The following is a 16,632-nucleotide window of genomic DNA, read 5'->3' on the forward strand; positions in this document are numbered from 1 at the left end:
ACTCACATATATAAAATATCAAGACATTTTTTTATTAAAAAAACGGGTATAACTGATGAAAATTAAATAAATATACGTTCTTGAAGAATGTGATCCTTTGAAGTAACGTAATAAAAGAAAAAAAAGATAAAATAAAACTTCCATGGATCAAATTATGTTAAAAGTTTTAATGAAATTCATAGGGCAGTAAAAGCCCACCATAATCCGATAAAACAGTGAGTAATTCAGGGGGACCCACCCCACCAATTTTTTTTTTAGAAAATAATAAAAACCGGAGGTATTGAGAGGTATATAACATAGAAATGTGCATCGGGTGACTTGACTTTTTCGACCGCCACTTTGCATTTAAAACAACACAAACTCGCATATTAACGTTTTATTTTTTTAATATTGTCTTATACTAGATTATTTAAGAAGGAAATCCCATGTGTTTAGTATATAAAAACAGGTGTTAGGTATTAGTAATCTTATCAACCATCGCTGCTTCAGGGGATATCTGAAACGAGAAAAAACAGTTTTATACAGTGTTGTATTATATTCTTATGTCGAAATAAGTTTTATCTTCAAATGGTGAGCAATTATCTGATATTTAAATATATTTCAGTTTGTCTTTATGAATTAAATTCTTTAATAGATATGTTAATCTTATAGTAAATTTGTTCATTATGTGGCAACAGAAAAAGAATTAAACATATTTGTACCTATTTTATTCGGAAAGTATACGAATGTACAACTATTTTCGTATTTTCATTTTTTTTCTAGTTTTATTTTATTTTTCCTAAGCGATTAATGATTAATATTAATCAATTCGACAAGGCACATTTTCCATAAGTATTATACAACAATTGAATTGTATGATTTGGATACTCCCATAAAAAGTGCTTGGACAAAAATGTTAATAAAGTTTTAAGTGAATTAGTATAATCATTAATATGATGAATAATGATATTTTGATCTAAAAAAAGAATTATTACCTGCTATTTAATATTGATGAATCTTATCAACAACATCTATAAATAATTCTTTTGTAGTTCGCTGTTATGTCTGATATAAAATAATATCAACGTAGTTATTGATTGTTTTTTAGGACCAAATAACTTACTAGTAACAAGAATCAGAGCTTGCATTTGGGAAGTAGTGTTTGCATAAAATGTCGCTGTGTAGACTGAGTAAAGTTTGATGAAAAATATCTGCGATAACACATTTTCGTTTAATATACCATATAATTTGATAACATGCATTAAATATGATAAACAAGATCAACAAGAAAATGCGGCGTTCAATGTACGCAACCTCCATACGACCTAGGACCAAGAACCAGCGACAAGGAGCCCAGAAAGAACCCAAACAAAAACAGGAGAGAGCACAAGGCAGAGCACGGACATGGTTATAACTATAATTATAATACAGTCAGGATAAGTTAAGTTTTACTTTGTTTTTTTTATCTCGCTTGACCTAATGGGTGATTTGAATCTTACCTTTATTTTTTCTGGTTATTTGCCATGATGGGTGATTTTAAAGTGATGGCTTTTGCTGCTGCTCTGGGAGCTCGTGCTGTTGTGGCTTGTCTTGTATACTATTGAGTGATGCTTTGGCTTTGGAAACAGGGAAGACATCCAATTATTCGCCTCCTCATCTGAAAAAGAGACAACATGAAACTGACAGATCACTTCAGAACATTTTCAACCATGCAGTTTTATTTTCAGACTCGACCGTAACAAAATTGCTTTTGAGGTTTTTTTGTGATCGTATGACAACTGTTTCAACTAAACTTAGCTTTTTAGTATTCATGGAAACAAGCAAATGAAAACCACACATAAATGCAATGAAGAAAAATACACAAAACACACAAAATGTCAAACATTAAACTTTTAAAATGTGTTGACGAAGCTTATTAAACACAAACATTTTACAAAAAACTTGCACAAATATAACAACTTTTTATTAAATACTAGCAAAATGTAAATTATTAATATAACAAAAGCCGCAATATTTGTTTTAAAACCAATCTCATGAACAATTTTTGTTAAATAATCAATATTGACGTGCATGAACGGATCATAATATACAATGAAATAATTAACACGAAAACGAAAGATATATCATTATTGAATAGATTTATACACTTGTTTAGTATATATTGTAGTGACAAATAATAAATGGTTGTATACTTGCTTAACAATATGTTTTAAAATTAAAGCAAACCTAACTGCATTAATCACTAATGATGAAAATATAAAATAGATTTTACAAAATCGCTGAATTACGCAAAAAATGGCAAAATTGAAAATGTTGTAGGCTAGGTTCGATTGAGTCAAGTCATGAATTTGATGAATATAAGTTCATAAAAGTTGTAAAGATAAAATCAATATACTAACCTGCCGAAACGAAAGCACATGTAACCATCAAAATGGCAAGAAAAGCAATAAAAACACGGTTCATGTTTGTAACAATTATTGTGCACCACAATATTTCAGTGAAGCCGGATTGTAGTCCGAAGCTGATTTTAGTCTTTTATATACAGGCTACTAAAATGCTCACCTGTCGTCATAATTTATCTGTTTTACACCTTTATTATCATTAAGGGCATAAAAGGTAACATATTTTTAAAAACCTTATTTCACATCAATGATACACTAAAACACATTTTCATCATTTGTCCCTTCTGAAAAAAATCTGTTCCGAATCAATCATATTTGTTTGGTTTACAGGCGTATGTTTTTCAAACATATTTATACCATATATGGCGGGGCGTAGCTTTGAATTTGTTCTCATTATTCAAGACAAACGACTGTTTGATACTTCAAACAAAATAGTTAATTCCGTGTTTCAGGGCGCTTATTAGCGGGGTTGCGTGGCGAAAACACAAATGGCACAAATCAGTCATACAGAGAAGATAAGATAATATTCATGATAGTTTTCATGTAATAAAACTGAAGTTAAAAAGTTAAAACATTCATTGAACTTTTTAAAGATCCTTTAACACATTTTTGTAAGGTTTTATATAAAAAATACGATGCTCAAATTAAGATTTATCAATATTGTAAGTTCCAAAAAGCATTACTTATAAAGATATTACCGAATTTAATTTTTCTTCTAAATAAAGGGAGGTAATTAGAAATATTTATTCTATCAATTCTAAGTCAAAGTTTCCAATAAGAAATGAATGCATATACTTTAATGATTACATTTAATGTGTAAAATTATTTACATATTTTACATATTCTTTGATGTTTGAGTAGTGTTGTATTAGCATAATTATATACATATATAATTTCACGTAAGAGTGGTATACAACCTCAATTACAAAACATACAGGCTCTTTAAAAGCAATGTAAATATCAATTACAATATCAAAACAGTGATATGATATTTTGAAGCAGTCTTAAAATTATGGAACATTTCAGTCAATTTTCAAAACATGGAAAATGCCCTTTTTTGTGTAAAAAGACCATGTCAATTATCTTGGGATTACCAGTTAACAAAACAAGCGTAATAAATCACAAGATGCGGTAAAAGAAGTATATTCCGTAAATGATAGGCTCGTATATATTGAAAATTATTTCTGTTTAATATATTTGTTCAAGAAAATTTATGAGATTTTTTTAAAAAGGTTGCAATAAATGCAAGACAAATATCCATTCTTAATATATCAAGCAAAATTACATTAAATTTTGTTGATATTGTTGAAAAAAGTATTGTCGAACGCTCGGAGTTTCTAAAGAAGTTTTTACAGTTCTTGTAATTGATTTTTTTTAAACATTTTTGGTTGGAGGGTTATCTGCGACACTTAATCACATATCATTTTGTTATTAGTTAATTAATTTCTTGTATTTCTAAAATATTGACCCACCTAATCAATTAAAGATTAAATTTAAAGACAATGTAATGTCACACTAGCCTCTATCAGCATTTCTTCCAATTCATTTCTTTACAAATGTTTACAATTCATTTTGCCAGTGAAATATCCACTTATGGGTTTTTTCATTTAATAAATGGACAAAATGATCACGTGACATATGATCAAATATTTGGTCATTGTATGTCTCTTTTGTGGAATTGTACTCATTTGAACAAAATTCTATGTGGTTATAAAATTTAAAGGTTCTTCAATTTGCACATTTGCACCGTTTTTAAAACCACCATTAAAAGGTTTTATGTTACTACTGTGGTTGATTCTCTGTCCTAATGTTCGATATCTAAAAAAAACTTGTAAAATAGTCATCGATAAATTAAACCAAAGCAAAATTAATACAAAGTAGTAAAACTAAAATACACATGTCAACATACATATATATGTATGCTTTGATTCCTAACTGAATGGAATGACGTTCATATTTATTACAAAAACATCTACAATATCAAGATGTCATTCGCAAAAACAAAAAGTTTGTAAGCAGAAAAGAAAGAAAATTCCATAAATCCACGTATTGAACCATATTTTGGAGAGTTTACCTAATTATGAATATGCCGGAAATGGTCACGTGATTACGTACTGTGTGCTATTAACAAAACAATACATATATAAAAAGGCAACATCCAACTTTGTTATGTTACTTTTATTTGTTGTTAAAACTGTAAAATTTAAAAGGTTAAGCACGTTAAAAAGAATATCTATTCAGTTGGTTATCTTTAATTCTCCGCTTCAAGGCGTTATGCGCAAGGTCATTATTATTCCCGAAAAAAATAGTATGTGTTTAAGTAGAAAATACTTACTCAAACATGAGATCGAGTACAAAAAACTCTTCAGTATCAAAAATATTAACATATATCAATATTAAAAAATGTTTAAACGCTATCGGAGAAACTTTTCATATTATATTTTGTTCTAAGACTTGCATTTGTCATTGTAGTCTACTATGTGTTTTTAGAAATTAATTTTGATAATTTGTAAATATTTTTCCGTTCTATTGCCGATAATATTTGTTTCAATTCCTTAGAAATGTTCCTGCCTTCCTAAAATTTATATTTAATGTTTTTATTTTTCGAAATATTAAAGCATTTAACAAACTTTAATTCCATTATAAAACATTGCAAGACAAAAGTTTTGCCTTAGTTTCGGAGGAAAAACCGTACTCATTTATTAGGCTTTATAAAGCTGTACTTATATTTTTTTAAAGAGAGTAACGAAATAAATTATCGGACAAATAAAATTACATTGTTTTCGGACACTGTAGACTGTTCAATGTTTAATAAGATAGTATGTTTAATAATTACAGTTACGATTTTTTTGCATGTGTAAGGAGTCATTTTGCGTGCTTAAAAGAAGCCATTTCGTTTAGATATCGACTCCTTAGATGCTGTTTAATATCCCTAGTTTCTTCCCTTTGGTTACTGATGAAGAGACATATTCACCTGCAACGCTGAAATAAAAAATATGTACAAAATGAGGCATAAGTAAGGCAGTATATTCTTTAAATATTACCAAAAGCATGTTACCATAAAAATGTTACATAACTATAAATTTTGTACGAAAGACAGGTGGGGACATTTCAACTTTATGACTTCCCGATTTCATCTTCATGAATTCACGATTTAAACTTCACGAATTAACGATTTAAACTTCAAGGATTCACGATTTCAAATTCATGAATCCACGATTTAAACTTCACGACTTCAACTTCGTGAATTCACGATTTCAACTTCATGTATTCACGATTTCAACTTCACGAATTCACGATTTTAACTTCATGAAGCTGAGTTCTTGAATTTGTAAAGTTGAAATTATGAATTTTGTGAAGTTTAAATCGTGAATTCACGAAATTGAATTCATGAAGTTGAAATCGTGAATTCACTTATGCTGAAAAAAAAAAGATTTATCAATATAAACTAACATCAACAGATCATAGATTACAACAATAACTTCGACAAAAGAGTGACTCATACAAATTGTACATGGCAATTAATAAGATAGACAAGAAATAAGATAAATAAGAAAACCAATGGTAAACCTGTTTTTGCCATGCGTATAGGCATTCCGAAAATCGATGTTTTTTGTGTTATTTTATTTACAAAACAACTCTCGCAAGAATGCATGTTTTGTGACAGATTTGTGCTTCAATGATTAAACAAGCTTTATTCACCTTGTTTCAGTTGCTTTTGTTACCAAACAAGCTGTCGGAGAAAGTTAACATTTCTGCATTATTGCAACATGTTTCAAATATTTATGTGTTTTATTTAAAGAACAAGTTTAACAATACAAATCACATCTGTTCACATAGTGTTAAGGTTTATCAAAAGGACGGAAGGATTTTGTGTTTTTTTAGTTTGATATTCAGATCCCGGACAAGGCAGATTTACTTACGCAATTAAGTTCCGTGAATGTTTTTTAATCGCTCTTTCTCTTAGTTGGAGAGTCAAAAATGACGTCTTTCCTCTTGTCTGATCTGCGGATGTTTCTAAATTCAAAAATTCACCATTTTCGTGTCAAATGTTGAATTCTGCTTAGGCCGGTGCTAGGGGGCGTGGAAGGTAACTTGCACTTTCAAGTACCGTCCATGAACAGGCTCAATCAAACCGAGCCTGCAACAGTTTCAATTTTGTTGTGTTGGAGTTTCTTTAGGGATTCTGTTTTTCTCTATTTTGAACAATTAAAAGTCATAGTTCACTTGATTACAACCTTGTTTTAAAAAGAAAACATTTATTTATTAAAGTACCACTTCGTATTTCGTATTGCAATTCGTCAAAAATGAACAAACAAATATTTTCATTTGTGACTGTTTGCATAATTATGGGCTTATCTTATCCTTTTGTAAGAAAACACACAGTAATGTCATTTGGAGGCTGCAGTCGAGCCGTTAATGTAAACCAATACAAAATTGTCAAAGAAAGGGATTTACTTGAATTGATAAATACTTGTTCTAAAGATGGTGTAAATTTAAATGGAGGCAAATCAAACTACGATTATCTAAAACGCAATTTAAAGAATTTCAATTGTTCCCAATCTCTTCGGTTTCTAAGCGCTCCAAGATCTCTGGTTGCCTTAGCAAGCTTTCCTGGGTCAGGAAATACCTGGACACGACAATTAATAGAAACAGCAACAGGTAAGAATAACAATTTTTAAATTCTTGACAAAACGAAATGTAGTACATACATATGTTAAAGACTGAGTCCATATAATATAACGCGGAGACGTTTCTCTAGTTTAGACTCTCTACATAGACGTTATTGAAAGAAGATACATGCGTATACTGAAAATGGTGCCACAAATCTAGTAGAATAATTTCTACTTTATTACTCTATTATATTCAGGTTACAATCATGGCAATTTCTTTTGATTACACCCGTACATTTTAAAATAAGACATAATATATATATAGAGGATATTGAATGAGTGTAGTTTTAATACCAAATTTATTGAACGAGTTGAATAAAATCATATTATGCGAGCGTCAGGAATCTATTTTGTATCTATTCGAATATGATATTCTATTTATCACATATATAAAATAAAAATGGTAAAATGTTAAAACGAGTATTTTTTCAATGACGCACCTATAGTGTAACGCTTATCTAAGCGCGCTTTAACGCTATGTTTATATGTAAAACAAATTATGGTTACGTAAAAGTGTTATTACACTAGTGTAATATTGTTTTCATTAAATGGCTTTATTACTACAGCTTGGTTCCTGACTTTTAAACTTGTATATTGGCGTCTTATCTATCATATGCAAGCTTCATTCGTTTAGTTTTGTCCATTGTTTTCTCGTTTTGGACATATGCCTTCTTTTACCCTTCATCGCCTTTTATGGAGTTGTACGAAATTGGCAATAACTGCCGTATGAACACACAAGCTCTAAATTCGAAAGTTCACAGTATTCGTGTTTAAATGTTCTGCTTCAGCCGGTACTGGGGGGGGGGGGGGGCATGGGCCGGTGCAAGGGACGTGGATGTTGGCTTGCAATTACCACTACCGTCCAAAGACAGGCTAAATCAAACCGAGCCTTCATCATTTTCAATTTTGTCGTTTTGGGTGTTCTTTATGGATTCCGTTTTTCTCTATTTTAGAACGAACATCCATATTATATCCAGACAAGATTTACAAATATAATATTTATCATATCTGTTATATAGGTTGATGGTATCCTCTTACGTTAATGATAATTTATTAATGAAATACTTTTCTTGACAAGAAAAGAACGTTTGATATAAACAACGATGATAACAATAAAATTAACTTTCTTTACAGTAGGAAAGAATATGCAAAAGTGAAATGCAAAGCGATCTTTCAACCTAAAAGAAAGGTGAAAACTATGTAATGTGAGTAAAAGCAGTGGAAACATACAAAAAGGTTTAATAAAAATCATTAAGTAAATTCTAATGATGTGAATTCTATGATTTTTTGAGATAATGTTTAGAATGTATATGTTACTTTTTGCTGATGATATAACTCTTTTTAACCACTTGTTAAGCACAATTAAACATTGGTCACAATTATTCTACAAAATGTGGTCCAAAAGATCATCAAAATTGTTTTTTTTTTTTGAGAAAAGAAAACAAGCATTCATTTTTTTCTGGGGGGGGGGGGGGGAATAATTGATGAAATTAAAGAGACTCCACTGAGGTTTTTGACATGCTGGGACTGGAAATGTTTTTTTGAGATTGTTACTCTATTTGATGTTAATCTATACTAATAACTTATTGGCAAAACTTCATGTCATTAGCTGGCTCCTTCTTCCAGAATAATTATTATAATAGCGAAAAATGACACAAAATTGTAAAGCGTTTAAACGCTTTTCACTCAAATCGGACCGAGAATGGCACAAACATACGATTTTCAATGTATTTCTTGTATATTTCTTAGTTATATTTTATTGATATTTTTGTTGTAAGTGCTCATGTTGATCTATGTGAAAAAGTAAAATTTTATAGTTTTAGCCTTATAAACCTCAGTGGAGTTCCTTTAAAGAATTTATTCATAATTTTACTTACTTTGGTGTTAATTTTACTTATACAGGTAATTTGAAAAAATTCGGTTAAATTTTTTATCAGATTAAGCCTTGGAGGCTTATAATTCACTATTACAATTGTTTTATAGAGTGAAATCAAACTAGCTCTTCTGATTCTATGATTGTACCAATGATTTTGTATCGCTCTGATGTATGGGGAATTTATGATTTTAAGGAGGTATTGTTTGAGGCGTTAAACAACAAGCTCCAAATGCTGCGGCTTTTTGCGAGTTAGGAAGATAACCTCTCTCTGTCATTAGTAAAGAGAGATATTTTCAATATTTGCTTAGAATAATGAATAATCTATTTAAATTCAACAATGTATAATTATATTTTGAACAATGTACATTGTAACACGAATAACAATAATTTATGGGCATCTAAGATTAAAATAAGAATGTAGTTTTTTCCAAAAAGGGGGTTGTAACGGTGCCTGGACTCTATATTGGGGTTATTTGTGACTAAAACTAGGTCCAGACAAAAAAAAAACAGGTGCCAATCCTTATATATAGAAAGTCATTCGCTTTTCATTGAGCTAAGGGCGAAAAATGCGTTTTTTTTGGAGTTGGAACCCATGTCTATATATAAGGATTGTCAAGTTAAGAAATTGAGGTCGATATCAAGGTAGAAATAAACGAATCTGTAAAGTTGTAATACCAATTTAGTTGAATCTGAATATCATTTTTTCTGTAAACTTGCCCTATTTATTCAGAAATAAGAACAAAATATTTCGGTAATTGTTCATGGCCTAGTAGGTAATTTTTTTCAAACATTATGTCCTGTAAGAGTACGAATAAGTTATGTAAAACTACCAAAAATTTGTATGAAGCATTTCAAATAAGGAAACGATTTGTCGATGTAGAAGCTGCTTCTAAATTTAATAATATAAATATATTAAATTGTATGTCTGTGACAATTTGTGAAGGTTATATGTATATTCCTTTTTTGCAAGCACTCTATTATGTACTGTTTATATGTTTATGTTGTCTTGGCCATATTCTTCACGCAGTTGTGAAATTGGCCAAAAGCAGGATAATATGCCGATTTGCTGAACTAATTTAAATGCTGCCACCAGGTATTCACATACTAATTCTGTTGTTCTTTTATATTTGCAGGATATTTTACAGGCAGTGTATATACAGATTGGAATTTTGTTGGATCAAACGAGTGCCCAAGTCGAAGAAGGGTATTCATTGTAAAAACTCACCTAACATCAAACAGTTCGACCAGTCACCGGGACTGTACACGCATTTATGTGGCTCATCTTCATTTTGCTTGCGCTATATGTATTTTACGTAATCCCTATAGTGCCATTCTTGCAGAATTTAATCGAGAAAATAGCAATAATGCGAGGGCACATTTTGACCCAGGACATTGGGTTGCACCTAAACAAATGTTTACAACGAAAAGTAAGTTTTGTTTAACAAATACGACTCAATAATATAATAATATGTTAATAAATAAGTGATTTGATATTGGCCTTGTTATTTTTTGAGCCCGAGGCCAAATGCCGAGGGCCAATAAGATTGACCCGAGGACAAATAACAGGGCAAATATCAAATCATTTATTTATTGACAATTTTATTAAATAACTACATGTAGTTATAATATTTCACATTTAATCCTCGGATATTTCTTCTTAATTTAATTCTAATATTGGCTTAAAACAAGTCGATCCGAGTTCCAGCCTCCTATTACTCTATTCGTGAAATCTACACGTTGCAATTTATAACACAATCAGTTAAACACAACTAAATCAAGACTTGAATGTTTAGAAACTGAGAATACTTTGTTTCATTTATGCAACATATCGGCATCTACACATAGACCGAGTCAAAACAAAATTGCTGCCATTTCCCAGTTTCTTGCAGAAATCTAAATTATTTTTAGCCCTGCTTATTAGCCAATCAAATTACTTTAAATGCGGGCTTAATATCTATATCACTTTTCGGCCCGGGGCCGAAAAAGTAACATCGATATTGGCAGGCCATCATGTTATTGAACGTGGCAGGTACTTTTTTATAGGACTATTAACGTATAGTTCTTTAATAAATTGTTTTAATATCGAATTTTTATTAATGTTTACTTTTAAAATAACGATCACGTTTCTATTTTATATGTTAATAAATAAGTGATTTGATATTAATTTTATTAAATAACTACATGTATTTATAATATTTCACATTTAATCCTGTTGTCTCCCGGTTTCTGGTTCCTAGACGCAGACGACTTTGCAATTCATTGATCCAAGTCGGTAAATGTTTGTTTGCGTTCTCGTGAAATCTACACGTTGTAAATTTATAACACAATCGGTTTAACACTACTAAATCATGACTTAAATGATTAGAAAGTTTCATTTATGCAACCCTTTCGGCCCTTATCTGCCGTGTAATAATCTCTTACTATAAAATAACAATATGTTATTAGTCCTATAAAAATGCACCTACCACGTTCAATAACACGATAACCTACCTTAAAACAGTGTCGATATCTATATCACTTTTTCGGTCCCGAACCTTTGATACCGATGATGTAATTGATCCATATGCGGATGTTTATAAAATTTCACCATCGTCAATTTTTAAAAAAATAGAGAGAAATAAAGAAATATTTAAAGTTGTATTATGCTTAAGCCGGTGCTAGGGACATTGGAGTTCGCTTGCAAATATCACTGCCGTCTTGATGAGGCTCTAAAAAGTTTTTGCCCGCAGCATTTCTAATTTTGCCGTTTTTAGTGTTATAATAGGATTATGTTTTTTCTCTTTTACTTTTATGCTTTCGTTCAATCTTTTGTCAATCTTAAAAGTGTTTAAACAGTGTGTTTTCCAAGCCCTTAGTTTTCGTAGGTACAAAGCTCAATTGAAAAGAGATCTTTTTACAGTGTTCAAATGTATACATGTTTATTTACGTGTGTAAGAAACTAAGGTTGTGTTATCATCTTTTGCAATTTTATTTTCTATTTAAAGGATGGAGAATGTTTGTATCCAAGCAAGTCAACAGATGGAAGAACATGGCACTGTATTGGATACAAAAAAATGAACCGACCTACGTTCTTGTTTATGAAAGACTGTTAGAAAACACTTTCCTTGAAATGTCTCGTTTGATGACCTTTTTAAACATAACAATTCAATATGATTCCTTATATTGTTTGTCTGCTGATGACAATAGATCATTCAAAAGGATCATTCCACACTGGATGACAATCAACAATGTTTACAGTGATGAGTTGAGAGAAATTGTAAACAAAGCTGTCCAAACTGTAAAAATTGGTATAGATTCAAAATTGAATCTTAACGGCGTTCTGAATTCCTATTTTCTACCAATTGAAAATTCATCTAGGCAGATGCAGTAACAGCATTTTGGAAAGTATTATCATTTAAGCCAATTCTATATGTCATACACTATTAATGTCGGTTACTGTAATTTCATTTTTAAGTATTAATTAGGTGATTATCCTGTCATTGTTTTGAATTTTGCCTTGTACTGTTTTTGTTTGGGGGTCCTCCTGGTCTCCTTGTCGCTGGTTCTTGATGCTGGGTCGGGTGGGGGTTGCGTTCATTGAACACCGCCTTTCCTTGTTGATCTTGTTCGTCATTTATTGTCTCACAAAAGTTTATGATACTTCTGTCTTACATCAATATTTCTCCAAATAGTTAACAATACACTGTTATAGTTATTTAATTAATGATGCTGAGGCTGATGTTGATAAGAATTTGACTATTGTAATTGCATTTTAGTTCAAATGATCAAAACTACCCATGTGTTTGATGCCATCATTGTGACCTGGTGTCGTGCTGGGCTACTTACCGGTGGTCCCGTGTTGCTGGGTCGTGTGGGGGTCGCGTTCATTGAACGCCGCCCAGAGAACGCCGCTCCTCCTTGACAATATTGTTTTCTTTCATATTTTATAACTGATCAACGGATTAGTAATTGTGTTTCAGATGTGTTAGATCAGTCACTTTCGTTGTATTTCCGAAATACACGTTTTCATAGTATTTTAGTCTTCTACTTGCGTTCTTGGTCGTTAATTGTTGGGATTTTTACAAGAATACGCACTTTTGAGATATCAATCTTTAAACTATGCAAATTTACTTTTGAAAATAAATCAAATAAAAAAATATGAATCAGCTTTTCATTTCTTCTATTCTCTTCGATAATAGTAAAAGACATTCATTTCTTAAACATATACAAGTCATACATCGGCCATATTCTTATTTTAGTTTTAGCTCATACTTCTTGTGAAATTATTTGTCACATCCCGGGTAAATAGCAAAATTTAAACGAGGTAGTGTTTTCATTTTCATACATCACGAATAAATCACGATAACTGTACTTATTGCCAAAAAAAAGAGCAACAAATGAAATGAATGATGAGGATATTGGTCAGTAAGAAGATCACCAACAGTAAATAGCTTTGAAAAATAAAAGCATTAATGGGGCATAATGGGCATTTAAAGACAACTATGTTTTTTTCTCTGTATATCATGTCTTATTTCTTGAGAAAAAATGTTAATATCACTGCAGAAAGATACTATACAATTTTCAGATGTCGGGACTCGGATTCGAACTGTTTGACCAGACCTTTGACATTGATGTACTATATATCTAAATGGTGCGTAAGAAAGGTATTTGCATTCACGCATTCACAAGAGCAGTATTTTATATCGATATTGGCCTGCTTATCAACAGCAATAAATTTTAATTTGTTAAATTATACAGCATACGCCTTAGATATATTTTCATGTTCATTTGAAGAGTTAATGACCAGACTCCTAAGCGCTAAGTACTATATACCCCTTTTCCTCATAAAATACCATGTCCACAAAATTGTTGGTGCCTTACCATTTTATAGCCACTGCAAATACCCCGTGCAATCAATTGTTTTGGGGACTGCTTTCCCTCGTTAACCTTCACTCACTCATTTTAAATATATTTTTATTAAAAAAGGATATAACTGATGCAAATCAAAATAAAAACACGCTCTTGGATGAGGGGATCCTTTGATAGCAACGTAATAAAAGCAAAATAAGAAAAAATAAACATCTTATATGGATCAAGTTAGGTTACAAGTTTTAATGAAAGGTGCATCGGGCGATCGCCACTTTTCATTTAAAACAACACAAGCTTGAATATTTACGTTTTATTTTTTAATATTGTCTGATACTAGATTATTTAAGAATGAAATCCCACATGTTTAGTAGATGAACACAGGTGTAAGCCACGAGTTATTTAATTGTGTAGGTGAACGAAACATCGCTGCTACAGGGAATATCTGAAACGAGAAAATAGCAGTTTTACACAGCGTTGTATAAGATTCTTATGTCGAAGTAAGTTTTATCTTGAAATGGTTAGCGATGATTTGAAATTAAATTATATTTCAATTTATATTTATGAATTAATTTTGTTTACAGATATATCAATCTTGCAGTAAATCATATGGCATCGAAAAAAGAAAAAAACATAACTGTACCGTAATTTATTCGAATAGTATTATAGAATATTAATGTCAAACGATTTTCTCATTTTTTTCCCTAGTTTTATTTATTTTCCTTTAGCGAATAATGATTGGTAAAAACATATTTTATTTGATATATGTACATTATGACGAACAATATTTACACAATACAGGCAGAAAGCTATGGAAGCTTATGAGTGTCCTGTCCAAGTTCTATACAGTTCATGGCATTATCATGCACAAAATTCATTTAGTTGAAAATATATCCAAGACATTTTCAAAACAGAGGTATTTTGCAATTAATAAATACTAAACAAAATGGTCATGAGAAAAAAATGCAAAAGAAAAATGAAAAAAATGTAGGTTAAAAAATCAATTATTATATGACAGAGATTAATTTACTTAGAATAATGATAAATAATCAAATCGACAAGTTTATAACAGCTTTTGGCCTACAATGGGCACATTTCCCATAAGTATTATTAACAATGGAATTGTATGATTGGATACTCCTATAAAATAGTGCTTGAACAAAAATGTTAATAAAGTTTTAAGTGAATAATTATTATGATGAATAATGATATTTTGTTCTAGAAAATTTTGTTATCTGTATTATAATATTGATGTATCTTATTTTTGCCAACAACATCCATACATAATTCTTTGCTGTTATATCTGATACTTATTAAAATCAACGTACTGTTCGATTGTTTGTCAGGACCAATTTACTTTAATTTAAGAATACAAGATTGTATTTGGAAAGTAGTGTTAGCAAAAAATGTTATTGCGTAGTCTCAGTAAAGAATGGTGAAACATATGTGCGATAACACATGACTTTATTTCACATTCTCTAGCGTTTAATATACAATATAATAAGCTAATTTGCATTAAGTTATACGTTTATTTATTTTTTAATGGGTGATTTGAATATTACCTTTATTTCTTTTCTGGCTGTTTGCCATTATGGGTGATTTTAATGTGATGGCTGCTGCTGCTGCTCTGAGAGCTCGAGTTGTTACGGCTTGTCTTGTATTCTATAGAATGATGCTTTGGTGGCTTTGGAAACAGGGAAGACAACCAACTATGCGCTTCCTCATCTGAAAAAAGAACAAAATGAAACTGACCACTTCAGAAAATTGTAAACTATGCAGTTTGTTTTTTCAAACTCGACTGCAACAAAATGCTTTTTGTGCTTTTGTAGTGGTGATCGTATGACAACTGTTTCAACTAAACTTAGCTTTTTATTATTAATGGAACTAAGATGGGGGTAACAGGGAAAACAAACATTTGAAAACCTCACAAAAATCAATGAAAAAACCCCACCAAATACTACAAATTGCAAACATTAAACTTTTGAAGTGGTTGACAAAGCTGTTATGTCTTGCCATGATAATTCTTACGAAACAAACGATCTTATTATAAAAAAACTTGCGCAATTTTGCTTTCTAACAAATGCAAGCAAAATGTAAATTATCAATATTAGAGAAGCCGCAATATTTGTTTTAAATCCAGTTGAACACATCTGCGGATGTTTCTAAATTCAAAATTTTACCATTTCATGTTTAAATGTTGAATTCTGCTTAAGCCGGTGCTAGGGGGCGTGGACGGTACCTTGCACTTTCCAGTACCGTCCATGAACAGGCTCAATCAAACCGAGCCTGCAACATTTTCAATTTTGCCCTGTTGGACTTTCTTTAGGGATTCTGTTTTTATCTATTTTATATTCAAATTTTCGTTAAATTAAATAACCAATATTGACGAGTAAAGCATTAACGGATCATATATAATAAAAAAATCCTGACGAAAATGTAATGTATAACTTCATCATTGAATAAATTGATACAAGTGTTTATTTGAATCAATCCATATTTATTGTGATAAATATAATAAATGTTTGTATACAGACTATTTTTTTTAAAGTATCTTTTAAAATTAAAGCAAATCTAACTTCATTCACTTGTGTTGATGAAAATATAACAGAAAAAACGGCATCGATTGAGTTCGCCCAGAACGGCAAAACAGAAAATATTGCAGGCTCGGTTCGATTGAGTCTGGTCATTGATTACATGAATATAAGTTCGTAAAAAGTTGTAAAGATAAAATCAATGTACATACCTGCCGAAACGAAAGCACACGTAACCATCAAAATGGCAAGAACAGCAATAAAAGCACGGTTCATGTTTGTTACAATTATTGTGCACCACAATATTTCAGTGAAGCCGGATTGTA

The 16,632-nt window shown here is 30.8% G+C and overlaps 1 protein-coding gene and 2 long non-coding RNA genes across 3 annotated transcripts; 1 reads left to right on the forward strand and 2 right to left on the reverse strand.

Moving 5' to 3' along the window:
• Window positions 1–367: 367 nt before the first annotated feature.
• On the reverse strand, window positions 368–2,491 carry LOC132738214 (uncharacterized). The gene is made up of 3 exons (XR_009626833.1): window positions 2,379–2,491; window positions 1,479–1,636; window positions 368–496 (listed from the first exon to the last, which is right to left on the reverse strand). It is a non-coding gene; the product is annotated as an uncharacterized LOC132738214 (long non-coding RNA).
• A 3,693-nt stretch (window positions 2,492–6,184) lies between these two features.
• LOC132738215 (sialate:O-sulfotransferase 2-like) lies at window positions 6,185–13,017 on the forward strand. Its single transcript, XM_060725681.1, has 3 exons — window positions 6,185–7,043; window positions 10,064–10,357; window positions 11,915–13,017. Exons 1-3 carry the CDS (start codon window positions 6,689–6,691, stop codon window positions 12,298–12,300), a joined length of 1,035 nt encoding a protein of 344 aa, XP_060581664.1. The 5' UTR covers window positions 6,185–6,688; the 3' UTR covers window positions 12,301–13,017.
• A 1,056-nt stretch (window positions 13,018–14,073) lies between these two features.
• On the reverse strand, window positions 14,074–16,632 carry LOC132738216 (uncharacterized). Its single transcript, XR_009626834.1, has 3 exons — window positions 16,519–16,632; window positions 15,338–15,500; window positions 14,074–14,220 (listed from the first exon to the last, which is right to left on the reverse strand). It is a non-coding gene; the product is annotated as an uncharacterized LOC132738216 (long non-coding RNA).

This window comes from Ruditapes philippinarum, unplaced genomic scaffold (assembly GCF_026571515.1).
Source record: "Ruditapes philippinarum isolate M1 unplaced genomic scaffold, ASM2657151v2 ctg9760_1_1_1_1, whole genome shotgun sequence".
NCBI lineage: Eukaryota > Metazoa > Mollusca > Bivalvia > Venerida > Veneridae > Ruditapes > Ruditapes philippinarum.

Excerpts from the sequence above, each read along its gene's own strand:
- LOC132738215 (XM_060725681.1), top strand. The coding sequence starts at position 6,689 with ATGAACAAACAAATATTTTCATTTGTGACTGTTTGCATAATTATGGGC. Across the intron at positions 7,044-10,063 it reads ATTAATAGAAACAGCAACAG|GATATTTTACAGGCAGTGTA; the intron begins GTAAGAATAACA and ends TTATATTTGCAG. Across the intron at positions 10,358-11,914 it reads ACAAATGTTTACAACGAAAA|GATGGAGAATGTTTGTATCC; the intron begins GTAAGTTTTGTT and ends TTCTATTTAAAG.